This window comes from Falco punctatus (assembly GCF_963210335.1).
Source record: "Falco punctatus genome assembly, chromosome: 6".
Lineage (NCBI taxonomy): Eukaryota > Metazoa > Chordata > Aves > Falconiformes > Falconidae > Falco > Falco punctatus.
Window position 1 is genome coordinate 91,418,988 of NC_137585.1, and position 26,028 is coordinate 91,445,015.

General features: G+C 42.0%; 1 protein-coding gene across 2 annotated transcripts; it reads right to left on the bottom strand.

Moving 5' to 3' along the window:
• Positions 1 to 4: 4 nt before the first annotated feature.
• Positions 5 to 25,990, bottom strand: ERGIC2 (ERGIC and golgi 2). 2 transcript variants are annotated; one of them, XM_080391758.1, is made up of 14 exons: positions 25,969 to 25,990; positions 20,294 to 20,439; positions 17,302 to 17,410; positions 15,285 to 15,331; positions 14,254 to 14,324; positions 12,756 to 12,796; positions 11,921 to 12,022; positions 10,295 to 10,390; positions 8,500 to 8,555; positions 7,428 to 7,526; positions 6,125 to 6,222; positions 2,982 to 3,144; positions 2,321 to 2,400; positions 5 to 1,545 (listed from the first exon to the last, which is right to left on the bottom strand). In XM_080391758.1, the coding sequence occupies exons 2-14, from the start codon at positions 20,397 to 20,399 to the stop codon at positions 1,480 to 1,482; spliced, it is 1,134 nt and encodes a 377-aa protein (XP_080247884.1). In that variant the 5' UTR covers positions 20,400 to 20,439; positions 25,969 to 25,990; the 3' UTR covers positions 5 to 1,479. The 2 variants fall into 2 exon arrangements, with proteins under 2 accessions (XP_080247884.1, XP_080247883.1); XM_080391757.1 differs by lacking the exon at positions 25,969 to 25,990 and adding an exon at positions 22,852 to 23,060.
• Positions 25,991 to 26,028: the final 38 nt, after the last annotated feature.

Genomic DNA, 26,028 nt, shown 5'->3' on the forward strand with positions numbered 1-26,028 from the left:
AAAATCTGACAACGCCACAGAGATATTTTTATTTTTCCATAATTAGTCCTCTCAATCATAATATTCATTCCATGGTAAGGCCAGGGTCAGCATCATCTCCCCAGTATATTATTAAATCAGTTTTGCTAAGAAGGAATCATATTACTAATTTTTTTTCCCCTGGTGGAGTAACTGTTTAACCACAGGTGTATGCCAGTAGTTCAGCGGTAAGAGAATGTTTAGTTTCTCAAAGCACCATCTGCATTACAACACCCATTCTCAGTAGCATATTTACAATATAAAACTGATATTGCTCTCTTATTTTACAAAAACCTTCATGAACAATAAGGATTAACTCTGCAGATCCCTTCCTATCATCTGCAGCAAAATGATTCAGATTCCCTGAAGTCACCTACCACCAACTCCACCACTCACTCCTTGCCTGGGCTAGCAGACCTCCCAACTGCCCCGAATTCCACATTTCTACAGTATTTAGCTGAACCAAAACAAGGCAGCTTCTTGCTGGTTTTCCTCCCCATTCCCAGGATTTACACACCACGGCTTACGTACCTGCAGCAGGAGTACAATGAAGGATCCATCAAAGCAATTTCTTTACCAAGAAAGAGGCGTACAAAGTTTCCTGATCTTTTGCTAGGGAGTCTTGCCTTTTATCAAAACTACAGTCAAATGCCTTATTTAAAAGGCTTCTTATTCTAAGTCAAAAAACTGTGCACACTGGAGCCCGTTCTCAAAGTCCTTGGGCACTTCCACATCACCACCAGAAGTGATAGTCTCACTGTTGGCAAAGCAGCTGTGTGAAAACAGAGGAACTACTCTGCTCCACATTGCGTTTCTTCCACTACAGAATGGTGGGACTACAGAAAGGCAGCGGCTATAACCAACATCATGGCTTGGGCTCCACTTTACTCCCTGAGTTCTCTCTCATCTCCCTCTTCTTCATGATTTTCTAGAATCACTCCCCGCCTGCAAGAACAGCACCCTAGCCCCTGGCCCCACCATGACAAATGAACAAGAAAACCCAAACCCCAGTCCGTACACCTAGGAGAAACCCCAGCTCTATTATTGTCCCTTTTTGCCTGCTGCCTGGCCTTTCCACACATCCCACTTGGGCTCTTTTCTTCTGGGAGTCTGCCAGCCTTCCCAGTCACAGAAACCAGACTGCTAGGATGCTCCGGTGGTCAATGGCAGCCATCACAAAGACATTCAGCTCGACCATGAATACTGAACTGGCAGCAAGGTTCCTTTCATCTCCAGAAGATGGTCCACCTCACTGGTCTCACAACCTCCTATGACTCCACGTGCGCTTAGAAAGACAAAAAAGTTACACAAATTGTTCTGTTGGTTTGTTGGGGTTTTTTTGTAAAGGCTTCATTTTTTGCTGCCTGTCAGCACTGTCTCAGCATATTGCACAACATTTTTCTTTATTATAAAAAAATGTCTTCTGTATCAGGCAGGAAGAAAGAAAATTTTATCAGGAGGCTAGTGTGTACTATTCTCTGTCATTAGAGGTAAGTGGTTGCTTGTGTGGCCATCAGGAAGTGGGACCTAGTCAAATAAAAACAAAGTGTTAATAATGGCTTATCAGAAACGGAACCTCCCCTCCCTCCCTCCAAACACGTACTTTCTTTATTCTTGGGCATTTCTTGTATGCTTTTGCCTGGTCTCTCAAACAAAAATTATATATATCTACTTGCCTTCTCTCCTCACACTCACATAATCTTGCCAGGTGGCAAACTTCAACCAAATCTGAGAGGCAGAAGGTCATTAAGGCTACCTACAGCCTTAAATGGGAAAAATAAAAAGTAAAATAAAATCAATTAGTAACTAGGTGAGCAATCCTACCAGTGCCCAATGAAGGGAAAGGTAAAGGCTGCTCAGCTCTTTCACATATCTCGGCAATAGCCTGTCAGGCTAATCAGTGGAAACACTGAATCCCTGCAGCACACGGTGCCTCTTCTTCGGTCAGCAGGCCAAATAGAAGAAGAATATGTTAGGGAGACTGACGAGGCCTGGGAAAATATGTAATTTTTGTAACAATATGAAAATAAAAATAATATAGCAAGAACAACAGAGGGAATGTAGCAGAGAAACCTTTAAGAGACTCTGTTTCATTAATTCAGCTTCTTAGAAAACACCTTGCCTCCTTCTGTCTTAGGTTTCTCAACTATTTTAAAAAGCTGTTTGAATCTCTGGTCACATGCATGTCAAGGGGAACGTTTATTGCAAGCGTCTTAAATTTTGCTGGGACAGAGTCCCAGAGCTGTCCTTATCATCTATCCTCAGGTAACTGTGTCACTTATTTAAAGGAAGTTTTTCTTACTGATGTGGATCTGTTAGAGCCCAGTCTGAAACGGCAAAAAATAACTTCTGCTACAAATCTTCCAAAGCCATGTAAAATTCCTGCAATGTCAAACAAGATCTAAATTGTAACAAGTAGCAAAACTGTATTTACATAAGTATTACAACAAAACTATACATGATACTTAAATGGGATACAGTGCAGTAAACTGGTATATAAATCACTGAGACATTAAGATAAAAAAGGAAACGTCAGAGGTAAATCTAACATTCTGAAATGCATCAATAAAAGCAAAAACCAAGCTATCCAAGCAAATGTAGTTCCCTCTGCCCAAGCTTCCTGGGTGAAATTAATTCTGTGGGACAGAAGTATCTATGTGGAAAGGCAGCTCTTAGTTCAAGGTCTCTTTACTATGCTCTCTTCAAGTATAAGCCAGGAAAAGAAATAACTTGTAATCAAGACGCCCTATCATGTCTTGACTAAGTGAATCGTGACTTTTCAAGGTAGTTTATTTTCTTTGAAGGAGCAGTATATTGACAAGGTACACAAGGAAAACCCTTCCAATTATTTCAGTGGAAAAACTAACAACTTTTGGCACTGATTTAGCATTGGATCCCAATTATTGGAAATGCACAGAATATCAGAAGAATCAGAACTTAAGAGGTAAAGCACTGATAGTTACCTGTAGTTGAAAAAATTCCCCCAATAATGCCACAGAGCCTCACTAAGAACTGCCAGAAAGGCATGTGTTCTTCTGTCACCGTCACCATAAGTGAACTGATATCATATTTCATGAATATTCCTGACACCCCATGGCTGCCAGCTGCATGGTTTATTACTCTTTCCTGAGAGAAGAGAGTGAAACACAAGTTATTCACAAGGAAAACAATCTTAACAGACGTGATGACAAAGAGCTACTTAACCAGAGCTAGCAATCAACAGGAGACCATCAACAGGGAACATCAAGATAACTTTGGCCAGTACCTTCTAAAAGTCAAACACGATTAAATATTTACTTTCCTCATCACTTGTCTTCTGTGCTGCATGTCAATGTTTATTATCATGCCTTGGTCTATCCTCTCAAGATTTGCTCACCCGGTCCTTTATACAAGGATGTTTATAACAAGGTTGCTTTTGGTACCTATGATGGTAAGTGCCACAGTCTTGATCTAGTCTGTGAACTCAAATGAGTGCACTGGTCTAATACAAAGCCCCAGCTCTTCCAACTTTATGTCCTATTAATCACTTAAATCAGGATGAGACCTTCAGGAGACATTTAAGTTGCTGAACAGCCTTAGCTATAGCAGTTTTCCCACGGGGTGTATATAAATCAGAGAATACTAGATTGGAAAGGACCTTAAGGATGATTTGCTCCAACCTTTCCTGGCAAAAGCACAGTCTAGACAAGATGGCCCAGCACTCTGTCCAGCTGAATCTTAAAATTTTGCGTCCAACGTTGGGGAATCCACCACTCTCCTGGGGAAATTATTCCAACGGCTGATCATTCTCATTGTGAAAAATTTCCCTAGAGGTAACATTTACCCGTTACCCCTCATCCTCTCCACATGACTCCTTGTGAAAAGGGAGCAGCCTTCTTTGTAGCCACCCTTTCAATACCGGAACACAGTGGCAAGGTCTCCCCTAAGCCTTCTTTTCTCAAGGCTGAACAAACTCAGTTCTCTCACCCTTTCCTCACACGGCAGGCGTTCCAGTCCTTCAATCATCTCTGCGGCCCTTCTCTGGACCCTCTCCAGCCTGTCCGTATCTTTTTTGCATAGCAGGGACCAAAACTGAAAACAGCATTCCAGGTGTGGGCTGACAAATGCTGAGTAGAGTGGGATAATGACTTCTTTATTTCTGCTGGTGATGTCCCTGTTGAAGCAACCTGGGATCCTGTTGGCTGGCTTTGCTGCAGCAGCACACTGATAATTTATACTGAGCTTGCTGTCCACCAGGACGCCCAGGTCCCTATCCACACAACTGCTCCCCAGCTGGGTAGATCCCAGCCTGTGTTGCACTGCTGGATTATGTTTTCTCAGGTACAAGACCTTACACTTGCCGTTGAAGGTTCTTGTTTGCTCACTCTTCCAGCCTAGCAAGGCCTTCCTGCAGGGTGGCTCTCCCTTCCAAAGCGTCTACTTCCCCACTTCGTTTCGTATCACCAGCAAACTTCTTCAGGGTACACTTGATCCCATCATCCAGATCACTTACAAAGATACTAAACAGTGTTGGTCCCAATACTGACGCCTGAGGGACCTCACTTGTGACAAACTGCCAGTTTGAAAAGGAGCTTTTTACCACCACCCTCCGGGTGCAGCGCAGATCACCTGTCCAGACTGGAACGCATCAGCTTCTCAAGGAGGCAGCTCTGGGAAACTGTACTGAAAGCCTCGGAGAAATCCAGGTAGACAAGACCACTGCTTGCCCCACATCGACTGCACAGGTTACTTTGTCACAGAAGGCGATCGGGTTTGCCACGCATGATTTGCCCTTGGTGAATCCACGCTGGCTTTTGCCAGTCACGTGCCTCCTTTGATTCGTGATAGTCCCCAGGAGGGTTCTTTCCATAACTTTCCTAGGGACTGAAGTAAGACTGATGGGCCTGTAATTTCCTGGATTCTCCTTTAAGCCCTTCTTGTAGATGGGGGTGACATTAGCCTTCTTCCAGTCTTCTGGGACATCCCCTTATCTCCATGACTTTTCAAAGATTATGGAGAGCGGCCTCGCAATAACATCAGCCAGGTCTCTTAACACCCTCGGGTGAATAACATCAGGGCCTGTCAATTCGCAGGGGTCAAGCTCCTGTAACAGTCCACGTACCAACGCCTACTTCACTGACCATGGGTCTGTGTTTGCATCAACCTGGATTTTTGTTCCCAAGGCCTAGGGCCCAACAGTGCTGGTAAAGCCAGAGGTGAAGGAAGTCCTGAGAACCTCCGCCTTTTCAGCATTGTTAGTGACTAATTCGCCTCTCCTGTTTGACAGTGGGCCAATATTTTCCTTCTGTTTCTTCTTGTTGTGAACCTAAGAACCCTTTCTTGTAGTTTCTGACATCTCTGGCCAATTTCATTTCCAGCTGAGCTTTTGCTTTTCTAATTGCATCTCTGCACACCCTGGCAATATCGTCGTAGTTCCTTATCAGAAAGAGGAAGTCGATGAGGTCTTCCACAGACAGCTGGAAGTAGCCTCACTATCACAGGCCCTGGTTCTCACGGGGGACTTCAACCACCCTGACCCCTCCTGGGAAGACAACACAGCCAGGCTCACGCAGCCCAGGAGGTTCCTGCACAGCGCCGATGACAACTTTTTGACGCAGGTGATGGAGGAGCCAACGAGGCGAGGTCTGCTGCTGGCCCTTGGACTCACAAACGAAGGAGGGTGGGCGGGGGTGTGAAGGCTGGGGGCAGCCTCGGCTGCGTGGCCACGAGATGGTGGAATCCCATGGGTTAAGGCTCTGGAAGGTAGGGGTGTCCAAGAGAGCCGATCTGTAATACACATCTATTTCTGGCTGCACCCTTTCCTCTAACTGGTACAATGGAAGAAAAGATAACTTAGGCACCAAAGCTTTTCACTTGCACCCCCAGGGCTTTGTCGCTTTCCTTGATTCTGCCCAGGTTCCAGCCTGTGGTGTCATTCATGCCTACATGAAACAGTAGCAATGTAACAGAAATGCAGAAGTTTAACTTAAATTAGACCAATGCTATTTTTTTCCCCAGTGCATACCTATGCACTAGGCATGATCCACTACTTTGATAGAAAAAATAAAAATAAAAAGGAAAAAGATCAACATCTTTCACTGTGTGGTTTTCTTTCACTTGTACTTACCCTTTCTGTCACTGAAAATTGATGAGTTTCTGCTGAAATTTTGTATGTATGGAGTTTGGTTGGCACAACTGTGATAAAATATTGGAACATCTGGTTGTCTAGAAGAAAACAAATCTCGCTGTTGAATTAAGTAAAGAGTCAAAGACCATCTGCGACATTCAGAAATAAACCAAAGAAATCATATTTAAAACAGTTAATCAGCTAAGCCATTTATACTAGGGACATTCTTCAAGGAGTCCCAGTACTGCCAAGACTACTTCAGCACCATCTGTGTGAACAAAGTTAATTTCTGTGGGCAAGCCCTATAATCACATTTGGACTCTGAGAAATTCACATCTTACCCACGTAATAAAAAGATTCATTAAGGTCAGGCCACTCACAGCTTCAAATACAATGCACAGATTGTGTTTTCCAGGGCACTAGAACTGAACAAGTTTCACAGAGTCATATTTTGCATGATACATACATCTCTACAGTTGTTTGAATATTTTAACCACTGAATTGTCTATACAATGCTGGAAGTCCTTCTAAACTGTTCATGGGTTTTCTCTTGATTAGATGTATCTTCTAGAGAATTCTTCTGGAGCAATCAGCATACTTATGTATCTATGATTGCTCTATCTTCGTGCAATTCCCTAAAAGAACAAACACTGCTAGACTGAAGCAATTTGTTTCAACTACACTAAACCATTCTGGCTAGAACAGCCAATGGACTGACTGACTTTGAGACAACAGCATCTTTAGAATGTTCTGGGGCTTCACTCATGGGGGACGCAAGCCAGAGGATGAGATGTAGATAGCTCCATAAAGTAGGTTACTATACGCCTTAATTTATACGTGAGGAAATGAAGCGATACACAAACACTTCCCGTAGTAGCCTCGCAAAAGGCACTGTGGAAGTGACAAACTAAACACAGGAATAGAACCCAAGATTCCTGATGCTATTTTCTTTAAACCGAATCTGACTTACTTTTCCCCGTTATGACAACAATCAGATCTATGAATCTCCACTGTAGCATACTGCTGCAAAATCCTTTGCATATGTTCATACTATAACTTCAACACAATACAAATCTGGAAGAAACTGCAAATCAACCTCAGCAAAAGAGCAAGCGATACTGATACTAAAAAGAAACTGTGCATTTAAGATGCCATGTAGATAACTGAACAGTGCATTTACTCACCACCAAATTCAGGAGGACAGGCTGTAAATCACAACAATCATGAAACATGATAATATTTTAAATGTAATGATTGGAAAAATATAGAAAAGAAGATGCTTTTTTAAACACACAACACTTACGATCTGATGCTATTTTTTCTGTTCCATCCAAAGGGTTAATAATTCCTGGAATAAGCTCTCCAAAGGACAAATGATCTATTCTGTGAGAGAAGTTATAGGCTGAAAGACAATACAGAAGAATGACAAAACATTTTAAAACTATGAGGTTCTGTACTCAGAGAAGATGCACCTATTTCTCACACTGGAAAAGATACTAGTTAATTCTATTTTAAACACTGGTGTGCTTTTCGTTGGATTTGTGCCCATGACTACATCAATATGTCCATGAACACGTTTCAAACAAAACTCAAACCAAAATTTTTAACCAAGAAAAAATTCAGTTTCTCTAGAAGAGAACTACTAAATCAAATTATAACTCTATCTGAATCAACCCTGGAGCTGAAGAGAGTTAAAATTTCACGACAGGAAATTTCTAGTTGGCCAAATACTTAATGTTATTCTACAGTTTGGGTTCTTGCAGGTAATGGTATTAAAAAGACTAAAATTTCATGAATTAAATGTACAGAAGAAGCATAAGGCAACTTCCAAGTTACATTGCTGATTTTACAAAGGTATTTAATATCTATAAGATTATATACTTGTGTTAACATAAATTCATGGGCAGACATTTGGGGGTTTAACCAATACCAAGTTTATTTTTCACAGTAAGTCACTCTTGCCTCACAAGCAGCAGCAATATGCATTTAGTACCTAGACTCATAACCTAAAAATGAAGTTTCTAAGGACAAAGGTCAGAAATTTTTAGCCTTCTAAAAAATATTTTGCAGGAAATAGGTACTTTGGACTGAAATACAAGAATTTAATGTGGTATCTGTGTTACAACAAAGTACATCTGAGATTCCTGTGTTGTCATTACTGTAGAAGCAACCTGAAGATAATGCTAATAGCGTTAAATGTATAAAAGTAAGTCTCTGCCAAGGTGGAACACTGCAAAAAATACTCTTTGATTTCTTCTACAATGCAATTGCCCAGCTAGAACATCTTTGCAACAGCAACCTGTGTTAACATATGAATTAGCAGACAGCAGTCCGAATGAAATTATATTCATACAGAGATGACAGAAAGAACTTACACTCATGGCTTACAAGGGCTGCCAAGTGTGCATGGCCTCGAGGGTGTGGTATTGCCCTAAAGAAAGCAACATATGTTTTATAAAAAAATGTGTTTAATGAATCCACACAAAAGAAGCACTTTTCCTGAACAGGACTACGTAGAAAAATACCTCTCCCCCTCTTATTTCAATAAATACTTTGTATATATGTACATATAAAATACGTGCATATATGTACGTTATAAATGTATAACATATATACATGTAAATATGTTATATGTATATGCTTTAGAACTTTTACATATATAAAAAATGTGTGTATCTATATAAAAAAACAAATACAATCTTTTTATTACTGCCCAGTAGAGACAGACTGAATGACAAAGGTACAGGAACATTAGAATCATGAAAATCCTTACACAAAACTAGCATCTCGCATTTTTTAGAAATGTCAAAAACACATCAAGTCACTAGACTACTAGAAAAGCCATCAAGGCCTACGACATGAAAAGCTGCAGAACTGCTCAAGTGACTAATGAAAACTTTACTGTAATTGTTCTATGACTAAGCAAGTTACCTACGCTCTGTATTTGTTCCCTGACTAAGCAAGTTAATGTTCTGGACCCTTGTTTGTAGACCTGCACAGAAAGTACAATGCAGAGGCTGGTAACAGTGCGAAGGGCAGGGGAAATGCAACTCTGTCTGGAAAGTAGAACAGTCTCTCAGCCACACTTCACACCTACCAGTCCAGCCAACAATGCAAGAAACTTTCCCTACTTTGCTTGAGTTAAATCATTACCAAATGCATGTAAGTGTTGGACAAACAGAAGGTGGACAAAGACAATGAGATCTGTCAACACGGAACACAATAAGGGCAATAAGGTACAAAGGCAGCCAGTGAAAAAAGCTGTTAAAAAAAAGCCTACAAGAAAAGAAAGAGCAACTTAGCAGAAACACAAATGTAACAATGAGCAAAAGGAAGCAAAGGAAAGCAAAAGATTATTCAAGGTTGCAGAACTAGAGACAGGAAGAGAGAAGTGATGGCAGAACAGGTAAAAGGCTGAAATGATTGGCTCCAAGAAAGGCTTAAGAAGTTGGACATCTAGGGGCAAATCAGAGAGGTGGTACAAGACCAGACAGAATTGACATTTGGAGAAAGAAGCACACAAAAACAGCAGCTGGAATTACGTGTGGATAAATTAGACAGGACAGATCGCATGCCGAGATCTCTGGTGACAGAGGCTGCAGGAAGACACAGCAGAACTGAGAGCACAGAGAAAAGTTAACAGAACAAGCTAAAGCATTGACAAAGCGTATCAGAAAGTCTCCCCTCAAATAAAGATGAGCTGGCATTTAGCTCCCAAACGATGGCTCTATAACTATGTTATCTCAGCACTGAAATGGCACATATCTACACTTCATCAGGGTTAGTGAACTGTGTACTAACAGAAAGGAAAAGTTTGGACAAGCCCGAAGAGTTGAGGCAAATACAAGCAGTCTACTCCACATCATATGCTTACAGAGGACCTATCTGCAGGAGTTTTCATCCTGTAAGACACTGGAATCCGTAGCCACTACACTGCATGTAACAACACACTGCACCACATGTTTTTAGTAACTTATGAATAAATTTGGTTTTAAGTGTTCAAGAAAAGGTACCACATGGAAAATAATACCAATCGTGTGTATGGCAAGGTTAATAAAAAGTCATTAACTGAAAAGCGTAAAAGCATACACACACATAGACATGCATGCACTACCTATAATGTAGAAGGCAATTCTTTTGTTTTATTTTCAGGAATTGAAAAGAACATACTTGCCCACAGTTATGTGAAAGTTCCCTGCCACTTTATTGACATAAAGATGACCATGAATTCTGCATGCATCTGGAGACTGTAGTGAATTATCTTCCCTGTTTAAACAAAAACAACATCAAGACCACTTCAGAATATTCACTAACAGAAATAACAGCAATACAGTTAGACTTCTTTTTCCTAGCATAAAAATATAGCACTATCATCTACCTCTTTTTATTATGTTCTTCTGGAATTACAGCAGGGATGATGGAAGGGAGGGAAATCAATAAAGGTCAGTCTGATGAAACCAGTAAGCTTTTGTTCATACTTGTATTCAGAGATCTGGCCTATAAAGCTAACTTATGATATCTGAACACGAGAACAGAAAACATAAGACCACAAGTATACTTCGCTGCCCCAGGGATATTTTTTTCCAATTACTTCTACCGAAAATGGTTTCTTGGGAAAGTTTTAATGCTACAATGAACAGAACAAAATACCTTAGTCACATTAACAACACTGTAGCAAGAACAGCTTTCAACATTTATTTTTCATGAAACCTTCCTCTTCCCACACTTGTTGGGATCTCCACAACTCAAAACATATTTCCAAATCTGCTCCTTAGAGGGAGATGGAAAAAAAACGTATTTTTTTAAAAATCACTTCAAGCCTAAATACCACCTCAAATACTACATTAGCAAGTATCACAGAGGCTTTGACTTAATGAATATGAAAACATCAGCTAAATGAGAAAAAAGGTTTTTTGAGCCCTCTTCAGCCTTGCCTTAGGAAGAAAGGATGTATTTGGTCCTCAGACAGGGAGATTACATCAGAAGTGCATGCAGCATTTTTGGTGTTTGTTTTATTTACAGTTTGCTTGTTTGGGGTTGGTTTCTTTGTTTGTTTTTAAGGGGAAAGGATTTTCAGCTTTCACGTATAAAGTGTTCTCCTCTAAAAAAACCCAAAAGCAAAACCAAACAAAACACAAACCAAAAAAGCTAACCAAAAAAAACCCCAAACACATAGCATTTAGATGCAGGCAGACCAAGCCTTCTATGCATTAGTCTCTCAGCATTTTGTGTGTAGTTGGAATAAAGTGAAAACAGCAAGGTTTCTCCACACAATTTTAACAGTGCCATCTTAGACCATGTTTTTGTTCAAAGGTTCATTCTATTAAAACCATAAAGTTTTAAGTCACAGCTAATAGCAGGACCTTTTTTAAAAGTTGCTGGACAGAAAACTATTCTTTCATTAAAAAAAAAATACTTCAGTATTGCTTTGGCATTACTAATTCACATTAAGAAGGAAGCATCAGATAAAACTGACTAAAAGGTGTGTGTGTATATTTATGTGTGTGTCTGTATTATGTATATATACACACATATGAATACACATAGAAAACCCAGAAACCTTCTTCAGGTTAGAAACTCCACAGGTTTTCATAAAACAACAGCTCTCCAAAGCAAGTATCAAGTATATTATTTTAAAACGCAATAAAAAGCAGCAAGGTCTTCTTTTCTTACAACCTTATCTTCTGGGGGGGTAAAAAAAAATATAATAAAATCATAACCACAATAAAATGTGAAGTCTAATTAAATAGGGCAGGGGGAGGGAGAACAATGACACAAAACCCCGATTTTTCTTACCGTGGTGGCAGTGCTGTAGAAGCACTTTTAAAAGCACTTTTGAATATCACATCTTGAAGAGAGTGTTCTTCCTGCAGCCTACTCTGAATCAGCTGCAGCATCCTAAAGTTTACATAGACAAGTGTGAAAGCATGCAACAGTAAAACAAAAAATAACTTCACAATTAATTATTAGCTTCAGTTGCAGGTTATAAATCAAAAAGTTAGCAGGGTTCATGTCAGTATTAAAGTGATACATTAAACTTTGAGAATGGTATTTTATACAGAGCTTAAAGCTCCAGTGTACCCAGGAGTGTATTACCAAAATACTAAAACTAGCCAGACCCCCAGATAAGCTTCAGGTTCTATTACAAACTATCACTATAGCAATCACCCACACAACCAAGCTATTCCCCTTCAAACCATAAATAGTGTGTCAATTCAGTTATGTGAAAGACTCAAACTCATTTGCTTTGGCAAGAATGTATCTATTGGTTACTGTGGTTCAGCTTTGACATTTAGATACCAAGCTACTGGTGTTACCCATCCGAACCCGTAATTACAACTTGTGCTACCAAACATTTGTTTGGAAACATGAACTGAATGAGTCCATACATCTTGGCTTGCAACTGCATGACCCAATTCCACAAGTACGTCCAAAGCCAGTTTTTTCCATAACAGGGATCTCAAGTCATGAGAAAAGCAAAGTAAATTAGTGTATTTCAACAGGTTTGCACTCTTCAATTACCAGCAGGAGCTGTCAGACCCAAACAGTTCTGTCTTGTGACTCTGTTGTACCTCAAAGTCACTTCCAGTACAAATACTACAAACCATACACATGCATCTCAGTGATTTACCTTTGCCATTCTTTTTGTTGTGGGCTGAGCTCAAATACCACCTGAAACAAAAATAACACATCTGATAAAACATGCAGGAAGCATTGAAGTCCCATCCATGAAACCCAGAAAAGAACCGGGGTGTGGAAAAGAGCGGGCAGCTACCATCAACTTCACACTCGGTACCACGTTCTGCAGTTTATGAAAGGACTTTAAATAATACATTTAGTCTTAGAAGTATGGAGATTTCTGCCTCTTCCCCCCCAGAACTGCTCACTTGTTTGCATTTACAACTTCAGCATCTTTTCTTAAAGCTCTTGTAACTTGGGTCAGCAGTCTCTGCCCTTCTAGTCTAACGTGGGCTAGAAGAAGCAGTGAGTGGCAATTTAATTCTAAGTGGTAACAGACATGCACGGGTTTGATGCATACAGCAATGAAACAAGCTGAGGAGCAACCTTTGAAAGACAAAGGTCCAGGTGCAGATTGTTTATCTCTAGGGCCATCCTACACTGAGCACTACTTGAAGACAAGCTACCAGACCTGCCGTACTTCAATCAGCACAAGAGTATCACCAGTAACATCTGTGCACCACATAACACAGATGTAATCCAGGCAGTACATTCAATTGCAATTAGTGCTCAAACATACCAAGAACATCCTCACTGGGGCAACTGCTAGCATGCAGCAGCTATAGCAGCACGGAGATGACTGTCCAGACAAAAAGAAGCAGCGTTCCAAGAACAAACAAACAAAACCAAGCCCCTTCCCAAGTGCGCCCTTCCATTCAGCCATCTCCTCCTGCTCATACACGAGTAGGAATGTGGACAAAACGTTTAATTTGGACTACCGTTCACTTATTAGAGAATGTAATAATTACAGCAGGAGGTTACATTCTCTAATAGATTTCCTGTAAATGATAGATTACTTTCATACAGCCTAATTACTTCAAAGCTCATTGTATATGCAACCAAGACAGCTTTAAGAGCACAAGCTTACACAGTTCCAGAGCCTTCAGTTCACAATACAGAAATTAAAAGGATACTAACCCAACTTAGAATCTCTAATGCCATGCCATATTATAAGGCTATCGTGGTGACTTTCTACCCCTTTTTAGAACCATAGTATTCTAGTTAAAAAGCAGCTACATCAATTCTCTTTTATAAGAGCTCCGATAATTTTCTTTCTGTATCAAATACTGTTAGCATTTACCCCTAGAATGTGCACAGGTAAAACCACTTAGCTGTAGAAATCCCTAGCTTGCTAAGAAGCACTGATCTAGGAGTCTGCTGTATTTGCAGAGAGTGAACACCCAGAAATCCTAGTGCTAGCCCATTTCCCTAGCAGATTCCTGGGGCAAGTGCTGCAGACCTCACTCAAGCATCAGGCAATACTCAGGGAGGTTCTGTGCAGCCCAGATGTGGGGAAAAAAAACGCACAAGCAAGCAAACCAGCCCAGCAGTGCTTTGCACCAAGTAACAAACAATTTCCTTTTTCAATAAAAAGGTAAGAATCAACTTACTGGTTCGTAGATTAGCCCATCTGCAGAGGCAACCATTGTTTCTGCTAAATCCAGAACATCAGCCCCCACATCTTAAACACGGAGAAAAATATAAAGTCATACAGATGATCAGAAGCAAACAAAAAAAAGTTCAAGTTGAAATGAACAGTACAGTAGTAAATTTTCAGTATAAGTTACTGTTCCTTCAATCTATCTAACCTTCAACATGAACTAAAAACAAACTTCAGACTTGCATATTTTCTCACTGACGTAACACCTACAGAGATGTTGTATGAACCACATATGCAAGCTTTCTAGGATCTGTTATGCATAAATATATTTTCCTGTTTCATAAGCACTGAATACAAACCAAGACTAGTCAAAACAGAGGATAAAGTTTTATTTCTCAAATTAAAAATAAATAAAAAATAATACAATCCCCACACTGATGAACCATACAATTAATACAAGGTTTAACCTAGCCCAAAAAAGAAAATGAGTCCTGAAGATCTGCTTGCTTTCCTGGTAGAATTAGTGTTCTCTCTCAGTTCAGGACAACCAAAACCAGTCCATACAAATATTAGTTCATTAACTAAATGATGTCAAAATAATAGTAAGCATTGCCTTTAAATGGGAAGGCATCCATATGTTCATGAAAAGGATGAAATTACCTGATGGTTCCAGTACTGTTAAACAGTAGACCAGGATAATATTTGCCAAGTTCATAAATAAATTAAGAGTTGTGATAAATTCCTGCTGCTGAATTGTGTCTCACAATGAGCTTTTAGAATATTCCAGCTAGAGAGAGACAACAGATCCTTCTCTTTCTGACAAAGCAAAGTTCTATGAGATGCAAATGAGATGGTATAAGTACTTTTCTTCACATCTCCTACCAATTCTTTAGTGAGTATACACCATCAAGATCACTACGTGCCATCAGGATCAGAAGAAATATGTTAGAATATTTTGAACAATATCCAACTATTGCAAGCAAACAGATATTCTGAAGAGCCTTTAAAGTGTTTCAAAACTTTCACTGATGGAATACTTACATTGACACCTCATGGCAACTGTAATGTCAATATTGATTCTTAACTTACTGGAAAGTAAAAAAAAAAAAAAAGGGCAAAAAGCTTATAAGTAACATTGAATGTAAGTACCGAGAGACATATTACTAAAATTCTCAGATTACTTGCAGAAACACAGTCAAATAACAAAATTTACACCAACAAATATAAACTTAAGCTGTTTGAAATTTGGGTGAACCAAGATGGACTTTTAATTATTAAAGCACTCGTAACTTAAGAAATAAAAGCATCACATTTCCCTGCTGAATTTTACTACAAAACACCTAACAGATTTTGTGTAAATATCACTGGCCCAAGAGTTTGTTGGTCTCTTTACTAAGAATGTATGGTTTTCAGTATTTTAGACACATTTTTTTTTCCACAGAACTAGAATAGTGCAGTAAATTCCACAGAATGTGGTGGACCAGGACAATGTGGGAGTTACAAATCTAAACCTGAGTAAATATTTGAGCACCTTCTTCCCATTTTGTCCTTAAGACAGGCCATTGCATTTCCAACCCTAATCAGAATTTCTCAGGACAGTGACATTCAGGATAAGGCTGAGAAGCTGCTAAAGCCAGTTCCCAGGAAATGCTGCCATGTCATAAAGATCATTGGTTTTGCCAGTACTGCTTCTGGAAAAAGCTCTTTTCCCAAAAATGCTCCCATGTTATAATAGTAAAATGCCTTGTATGCTAAGATCTTTATCCTGAATGTTTCCATAACAAGGGGAGGTAAAACATACTTGTTCTTATCAGGGGAAACAAAAAAAACACCCAAACCAAAACCAACACCCAAAAAAACTCCATCACATCAAAAGTCATTTAAACTATAATGAATAAATCCCCTCACTATAGTCATATGGTCCTATCACCTCCAGGGAGTCTCTTCTGGGAGCTTAGCTGACCACTACCAAACCACACAAGCAAGAGATTAAACAGTGGCTCAAACTTGGGATCAGACACGGTCAGCAGACAGGAGAAAGAAAAGCAGCTGAAGTGATACCAGTCTCCATTGGTTTAAATTGTCAAGCACCACAGGCTGAGTGATTAACTCACAATCAAACTGGAAAAACTGCAGCAGGACGTCTCCCAGCTCCTGTAACTGTCTCTTAACCGCTAGACTATCCTTCCTGTGTGATAGCTTCACTAGGGAAATAACCTAGTTTAGTAAAGACCTAAATGTCAAACTCCCATCTGTCTGACGGGATTTACTCTAACTTGAGTTTTTGATGCATCTCTTTCATTTAAGGTTCTCGTATTTTTTATTTTTTCATTGAAGAAACCTTTGGTATTTCTGACGTACAAGGCATCCAATTAATATACGTATCTTTAGCTTGTTACCACAGCAACCAGTCAAACAGCTTTTAAAGCTATTTCTGTTCCAGACACATGATATTTAAAGGTGTTCAGTGCACAAAATCTCTATTAACTTCACGTGGACTCATGGGTGCCCGACTACCTCGGGAAGAAAGGTGAACACAGTCCAGACAAGCACAGGAAATCAACAGCAAATGGATTTTCAGCTGATCTTGGGGGCTGTAACTGGAGACAAAGATCAGCAGCAACCTCTAGATATCGCAGTCGAAGTTCTGAGTGCTTACTGTTCACCTCCAGCAGCACAAAGTATAATGGCAATAAACTAACTGTATAAACTAAAGCAAGCATCATGCAAACATGGTGGCTTTACCTAGCTGATGTGGAGTTACATATTACAATGTCCTCCGAATTGTTAGCAAATAATTCCTCAGGGGACTCCTTCACCAACCAACCTATACTATTCTGACTTCTTCATTGCAGAAATCTTAATTTCTCCTCTTCATAGATTCCAGGAAAGAAAAAAACCCAAATTAATCAACCAAAGAAAAATCAAGTTCCTCCAATATGTCATTTTTAATTTCAATCATAAATTGCTTGCAAGTCACACAAACATTTTACATCTATTCTTTCCTGAAATGCAGATAACTTAAATTATAAAAGGAATTATAATGAAGAAAAGTTACCTAGTAAAATCCTTGTCTACTTCATACTCATATTTCATCCATGTGTCCTGGTACACCATGAACTCCATTATAGTCAGGAAAGCTATCGTCGTAAATGCTATCAGAGAAACTGAGTGGCCCAACAGAAAGAAATATAAGTTTAGATTGTGAGAAGTATTATTCAGAAACATAAGCAGAACAAAATTCTAACATTCCAGTATCTGATCATTACCAGTACAATACCAGTATCCATAAACTACTCTTGGAAAAATGTTTTCATATCTACAGCATTTACTTTTACGTAGGGGAAAAGAACAAGTCTGACCTTTGTATCAAGAAAAATCTTTTTCAACAAGTACAGTCAAATACTAGAACGATGGGGAGGTTGTGAAATCCCTATATGGGAGATTTAAGAACAGGAGGAGGATTTAAGATCCTCCTCCACATATAAAGGAAAATACCCACAAATCACTGTCAGGGATGGTCTAGGCAAACTCAGTCCTAAATTCAAGTATGGAAGAAGGATAAGGTGCACCTCGAAGTCCCTTGAAGCCTCCACTTGTCTACAACCTAAGTTTTTATAACACATTTTTTATACCTAGCTTTAGAGCCAAGAAGCTAGCAGACAAAAGAAATAATATGCTTTATATGCACTGTCCAGTTAGAAGAAGGTGCCTTGATCGTATCACTTGTGTATAGCTCCACAGTCAAGACTCCCACCCCAATTTTTCAAACACTTCTCCCTCTGGCGATAAGCAACATGTAGCTACCCATTCTACCAACAGCTAAATAAGTGAAGAACTGATTTGAAATTATTTTTAGGAAGAAATCTGGTATATTTAACGGTATGTGAGTCTCACTTATCTCCAAAGCAGCCTATTCATCACATTTGCAAAGTTGTACAATGCAAGGAGAAGACCATCCTGCTGCACATGTGTCAGAAACACAGTAACAGATGCCCAGAAGCACCTGCTACACCCCTTTTATTAAATCATGGCTTTTGTTAAGTTAAAAAAAATTTCCGTTATGGAGCATGGTAGCGATTTGTGCAGCTTATCGACAGTGTATGTTTTCCATGTGCACTCTGTGGAGGATTTCTACAGAGTCTGTGAAGGGCAACTTGAGAAAAAGCAAGCCCATTGTTGATAGGCTTCAACTCACTACACAGTGGTCTACAGGCCAGAGGTGGCAGCAGGGGAATAAACGCACTGTCCTATGGGATCAGAAAAAAAACACTGACTGCAGCACTGACCGTTGCATCGATCAGCAACATTCAAGTTCTAGCTTTCAGCTAAAGCTACGTAATGATCACGTATATGAAAACCTTCCTGTCAATGCATACTGCTAAAGCAGATGCACTAATCGGTTTATTATTCTGGCTATCAATTTCCTTTTAGAACCCAGCAGGCCAGACCCACCCCAGCTATGCAATAGGAACGCTGGAGCCATACTGTCTACCCAAAGCCACAAGGAAACAATTAACTTGTAGTTGCTTTCTGGGTAATTCTGAGCAAATTTTTGTGTATTTGTGCATCTGAACTGGAAAATGAAGTCACTGGAAATTCTGCAAGACTGATCTTCTTTTCTGAAGGCTCTCCCAGCCTGTTTGAGAGACCAGTACTACTTTTGCAACAGGTGTGAAGGCACTGAAAGCCTGAGAATACAGTCTTGGTATGTTTTGCATCCCTGTCACACCAGAAAGTAAGTGTGACACTTCAATCCTGAACGGATCGGGAATACTGTAATTCAGATTTTTATAATAGCATACAATAAGACAATCCTATATTGTCATTTATAAGGTTACTGGGATAGACCAAAGAATGCTAAACTAACTTCTGGCGCTGAGAAATCCTTAAGGGATCCTTTACCAAAGTGTCATGCAGGATGGTGCTATACTACAAAAAAGGAATTTTTAAGCATTTATTGTTTTTCTGCGAATTAGAACATAAAACCAACTTGCTTGCTTTCTCAGGAACTAACATTAATGAAAAGTTATTTAATAGGGTCTTAGAGATTATTTCCTATACAATAATCGTTTAATTATTAACAGTGCAATTCAGGAAACATAGCAAATACAGATCCTTGGGATATTTACTTCTACAGTACAAGTAGCACAATGACTTCAAAGGCTTATCTGTAGATTGCAATTGCTTCTTGTACTTTTTATTCAACTGAATTTCAGACATAATTGCACGAGAGAGATTTTTGTCCTCCATTTCAAACTAACTTCTAGCAGTTTCCTATCTAACTGCAAACAATTCCAACAGTCCAACAGATGAAGTCACTGTTTCCAGATCAGGCTACCTCTAACCCAACCCAACTTAAAGGCACAATTTTCTGTTCAGATACATATAGAAAAGGTACTTCCTACAGCTACAGCTTTTTGAGAGAAGCTCAAGTGACTACAAAGGACAATATAAGTACATGCCCTGGAGTAAAGTGTTTAGTTCTTCAAAGGGCTTTCCTTACTCTTAAAATCAACTACACTTTCAAGACAGAAAGCTTTAGAAAGCTGCTCTTCATCCTGATGCTTAACTTAGTCAGCTCTTAGGCACCTCTGAAGAATGTTTTTCCTCTTTTATGAAAGCATAGAGTTGAACCCCACCTGTATTTCAGCTCATGCTGACACGGTCTCACCCAGATATCTGACACAGAGAAAAGGCGTAATGAGACAACAAATGAGAAAGTTTTACCACAGCCCTGGGACCGTGCACTTCCAGTTGTAATTGGCTAGAAGTTTTTACAGTGAACCTTTACAATGATTTGCGTCTCACCAGTTTTACAGAAAAATCTCCCTTCAGATGAGCGATGAATGCATCTATTTGGATGAGGTACTATGTCTTCACTTGAAGGAGATGAGCTCAGTCCACAAAAGAAATCAAGAAACCAATTTTGGCTAATTTCAAGTGACCACAGATACCCATCTTCCTCCTGTTGAAGTTTCTATTCCCAGAACATACCAGACTGAGATAACAGCCAACATGAATAATGTCAGCATCTCAGTAAGGCCTACCTGTGCCTCCACTTGCTGAAGTTTCCACATAGCTTTCAGGAACCTTTGGAAAGGCATCCAATTCTTTCATCAAATTCAAGGTCTTCTTCCGATTCAGTCGCCTCATCTTCAGCACGCTCTTCCACCACCTCCTTCATATATTCCCTCTGATTTGAGAATAAATTGTTGTGATTAAAAGACAAAAGCAATATTACTCAAATTGATTGGCTATAATTATAAAGCAATAATAAGTTAATTAAAGCCTAAGAAATATGTCTTGAAGAAACATATGCTAACCAACTGGGTGATCGCTCTTGCTTCAAGAAAACTGTTAAAATTGACCTGGACACTGCTGCTTACGTTCCAGACACATCCAGCAAATCCACCATTTAATTACTATGATTAATTTCTCTCTCAATTAAATTCTTACTAATATTGGATATATTTAATATCAAATTAACAAAACCAAACTCAGTCCTGAAGTAAGCTTGCTAAACAGACCTGACAATGCACAGAAGTCACTGACTTCGCAGGGAATACCTAACAGGCTGAATAAACTTGGGGAGGATGTTAAACTGCTCTGGGCTCCTATTTTCAGCCAATACGGGCATGTTATATGCTAAAGGAAAAAAAAAAGTGCATTTCACATTTTCACACCTGTAGAATTTTATCATAATAATAAAATCAGCAGTTTTTTCCTCTACAAAAACGTCCCCAAAGTAAATTAAGTATCAAATCCTAGCTCCATACTTCAGAAACTTTTTTTATCCATGACACGATCTCTGCTCCACTTGGAGTTGTTGATACGTTAAGCAGCAAGATGCTGAGAGAAGCAGCCTGCCCAGGAAATAACTGTCTTAAACTGTTTCCAAATCATGCAAATACTCTCACAACCTAGTCCTGCCAATACTCTGCATGTTTTAACAAGTTGGCACTGCTGTTTTCCTTCTGAGGAAATGCTGCACTTCACCCAGAATTTCTGAAGCTACAAAAACCATCGTGCATTTACTGTACTCTGAGAATACGTCATATTATCGTCCCCTATTTAAAGGCAACAAGGCAGGCAAACTAAGCGACACTGCCAACATGTGAGATGGTCCTCATCATCATCTTGTAGAAAGAGCTATTAACTCATCTCACCTGTTTCAAGAGCATATCAAGTCTCCAGTGCATCCTAGTGAAATTATTCAAGAGCTATTCCCTGTTCTGCCCCTCTCTGCTGCTGAGCAGGCTTCCTACTGTGCATTAACAAAGCAATAGGCTTTAGTGGAAATGGGAGTTCACACATGAAGAACCCCGATCTATGCCTGCAATTTCCTCACTACACAAAGTTGCTTCAGACCTCAGTGAGAAGATACAGGCACTTGGTGGAAGCATCAGTCAAATAAGCCTGCAGGGACCAACAAAATACTGCACGTGTGGCAGAGGATTCGAAGAAACCACAGTTAAAGTAGGCAGAGAAGATGGGTGCTGAAATCGAGTTTTGGTTACACAGCATCAGGGGTAAAAAAGAAAGAAAAAAAAAAAAGGAAGCAAGGTCCTGTTTTTTTCTACACTACATAACTGTGGTTTAACCAATTACCTCAAATCCACTCAAGAGTGGATTAAGGAAAAGTTGGAAAACTTCAGAACACAGATATAGCAGCTGTTTGGACCCAGTGACTGGAGCCGTAACACTCATTAGTAGACGAAACACCACACAGGGCTGCCTGATCCTACACAGACAGCACTGAAGTCACACAGTCAACTTTGCACTGTTTCATTTTCCGCGTCTTCTCTGCGACTGCATGTGTATGGACACACCGTAAAGAGGTGCAAGACAAATCTAGAGAGTTTGAGAGCGCTTCACTAAGAAACTTTCTAAATTGTTCTGCACCAGTAAGCATGTGGATTTTTGCACTCTAGCTAGAAGTGCCCCATTTGTTCACGGTTCTGTAGTCCCACGAGAATCACTTTCTGTTACAAACGAGACTGCTGCCCCTTTCCCCCTGCCCACCTCAGAAACATCACATACAAAATCTAGGATCCGTTGCCATGAAAGTAACATGTTATGGATCCCAGAACCAACTACATGGCAAAAGAATCGTTATTACAAGCTAAAAAAACAAAAAACGGAAAAGCATAGCGTGAACGCCACTGGCGGCCCGAGCGCCCGCTGGAAGCGCCCGCTGGAAGCGCCCGCAACCCAGACCCACCCGAGGAGCTGGGGCAGCCGCCGCTCACTCGGACAGCCTGGCAGCGGGGCCGGCGGGCCGCGCCTGTGACCCTCCTCTCCCGGACCCGCTCCCGGACCCACGCCCGAGCGCCTGCCGGGGGCATCGCCCCAGCGCCGGCCGCACCCTCCCGCCCGGCGGCCCGCGCCGAGGGAGGCCCCGGCAGGCGGCCGCCAGCCCCAAGCCCGCACGCCTGTGCGCGCCGCCGGCCGCCGCAGGCCCGCAGCCAGGCACCGGGGAGCCGCGGGACAGGGCAGGCCGCGCCGGGCAGCCACCGGGACGGGACGGGACGGGACGGGACGGGACGGGGCAGGCCAGGCCGCGCCGGCCGCCTGCCCCCCCCCCCTCCCCTGGCCGTGCCCCTACCTCTGGCTTCTCTCGCCGGTACCCAGCGCCGCGGGCGAGGCCGGAGCGGGGGGGGCAGCCGTAACGCCCTGCTCGGCGCCCACCTCGCTGAGCATGGCCGCTCGCGTGGCCCGGCGCGGGCTCGCTCCGCCACCGCCGCCCGGCGGGAGGCCCAGCCCGGCGGGAGGCACAGGCCGACGGGAGCGGCGGCGCCGGCCCGCCCGCGCGCATGCTCGCCACCCCACGGGCATGCGCCGCCCGCCGCCGCGGCCCGGGGCACCGGGTGCCGCCGCGGGGAGGAGGCCGATCGGCGGCCCGGCGCCTACGGGGACACAAGCCGTACGGGCGGGGAGCGGTGGGCGCCGCAAGGCGAGCGCGGCGTCCCCTCGCTGCCGGCCGCGGGAGAGCAGAGCCGGCAGCAGCCCGGGGCTGAGCCCCCCGAAGCCTCGTTAAGTCCCGTAGCCCGAGGGCGCAACGCGGGCTGCAGCTCCGCGGAGCTTCGCGCGCTGCCCCGCAGCCGGTGGGACGGGCGTCCCGGGCAGCGGGAGCGGCGGGCGGCGCCCCGGCGCGGGGAGGGGAGCCCGGCTGCGCCCAGGCGGCGGGAGCCGGTACCCCCGGGAATTCGTGCCGCGGCGAGCTGCTGCGCGGGAAGCGGGGCTTCCGAAGCAAACTGGAAGAGCCCCGTAACCCAGCCTGCGGTGGTGGTACTGGTGTAGAAGCTACGAACGTCAAAGCACGGCAGCGTTTGAGAAGAGGCAGTATTGTATCACGATAACTATGAAGGAAAAGGCTTTAAGACAGCGGCCTGTGATGGTTGGGAAAGACAGGTTTTTACGCTCACAAGCCAGTCTTCGGACCTGATGTGAAAAAGGTGAAAGGGCTCGTTTGCGGCCAAAATCTCTGTTCTCATCCCTGTGTTGGTGGAGCTAAAAGGCACTGCCTCTCACCACAAATCTTGCCCCTCAGTAACAGCAGTGTTCATTTATCCCCACATTTTACCTTACAAGTGCAGAAGTTCACTGTGCCCGTGTCCCCTGTGCCACTACCAGCACAGACTTACGAAGTCAGTTATCACAGGGTTATGTTACACTGCTGCCACTGTGCCCGCAAGTTCACGGGTAGCTGACCCAACCTAGACATCTTCCTACAGTTGGTATCTGTTGGGAAGTGCTGACATCTCAGATGACATCAAAATTACTCAAGGAAAAGTGATCCGTGTAAGATTAAAAAAATAATAATAATTTAAAACATAACCAAGCATTTATATTCATAGATCAGAAAGAAGAGAGACTGAAGACTCCAGTATTTTTTTATAATGAGGCAGGCAAATAAAACTGACACATCCCAGAAACACAGTGATGAGTTTCACAGCATCAGTGCAGATTTGCTCTTTATAATAGTTCAGAGGAAAAAGTAGATCCATGACAAAAGAGTTCCAAGTAGCATGCCAAAGTATATACAATTTGAGTAAAACAACTGCTTGTCTGGGTATCTACAGCATTTGAGAACAAAAGGAACCCAAAGCCAATAAAGTAGTACAGACCCAAAGAGTATTTTTTTTTTTTGCTTTTTAGGGATAGGCAGACTGGGTTTTAAGGAAGGAAAGAGGATGCAGCCACAGACTCATGTTCTCACTGAATTCTGATTGGTGTGTTTTGATAATTTTTGCAGCTGTAGTAACAACTGGATCAGAGAGACAGAAAAAGGAGGTGGGAGAATGACACAATAGATAAATAACCAGGCTGAAAATATGTTTTATCTGTATGTTTGTTCCCTCATCTCAGAAACAGCAGGCAGCTTTAGCTACACTTAAAACTCTTACATTGACATGCCAATGGTTGTAGGGTATAATTCAGCAGCCAGGGATTTCGCTGGCTAAGCTCTATTTTCCCTTGAAACACTCTCAGCACAGAGGCCTGGAAAGAGCAACTGATAGATCTGGTTATTAGCTGTGCATCGGAGATGCTCAACAGATGTTCTCACACAGGCTATGAATTAAAAGCAATCCAATCTGCTTGCAGACAAAACCAGCATTAGTTCGCAACGCCGCCTTGAGATGCCTCTTACAGAGAAGTGTCATGGGACAAAACTGCTTGCAGCTTTGCACCATTATAGCTGTATTTTTAACTGCAGATGTCTCCATAGGATTTTATGGGGGAAAACACAGCAAACATTTTTCAGAATTCAAGAAAACTAGAGAAAATTATATAGTGATAACAGTGCATTACAATGACACTATATATTTGACTGTACTGTGCGGAAGCAACATAACAGTGATCATACTGCATCCATCAAGTACCAGACTATTCTAATTCAAACTGTGCTCCTTTCTTCATGCCCCTGCATGTTTGTGTTCTGCTCTCCTGATCACACTTCAGCGGCGGCAGCCCAGAAGCACCTGCCAAATTACCTTCAGGAGCAGAGAAGGGGGAAGAAATCCAGCTGTCAGCTGCAAGCCATGCAGGCAAGCCAAGGGGCTGCCCCTCAGCTGCTGCTTTACACACATTTGTTTCACTACAGCATTTAACAAGATCCCAAAGCACCCCGAGACTCAAGTGCAGTCATCTATGTAAAAATATAACTGCCTTCCCCCCCAAAAAACAGCGCTTGTTAACACTGGTGATTTATGAAGTTCCTTGATGTGTGCAAACAGGGGGAAACCCTGTCAGATGTCTCATAGCCATACAATGTAGCAAACCACAAATGAAGCAGAACAGAAAAAAATAAAACCAAAAATAAAAACCAACCCAGCAATGTTAGGCTATGAAGCACACTGATATCAAAGACAGTAACAGAGAAGATGGTAGGCCGAACATAAACATGCAGATTCCCCACCTGCACTTCCCCACACTGCAGCGTTAACATGCAGGAAAGCATATGCAAGATGCACGAAATTAAAGATCTGGCTAAAGCATTTCCAGCCTAAACCCAAGCCCCCATCGTTTGCTGCTGCTACGGGCAGCGGCACAGGTGGTTCACAACGGCTGAAAAGGCACCGGGTTAGCGAGGGAGGGCGAGAGCAGCAGGCCGAGCGGCAGCAGGGGCTGGGGGTCGGTGGCTGCGCGGCCGGGGGAGCCCGGGGGCGGCGGCAGCGCGGAGGGGCTGAGGCGAGGCAGGGGGCGAGAGCAGCCGCTTTACCGGAACGTGAAGGCATCGAGGTGGCATTTAGGAAGAAGGAGGAAATACACGTGTAAAAGG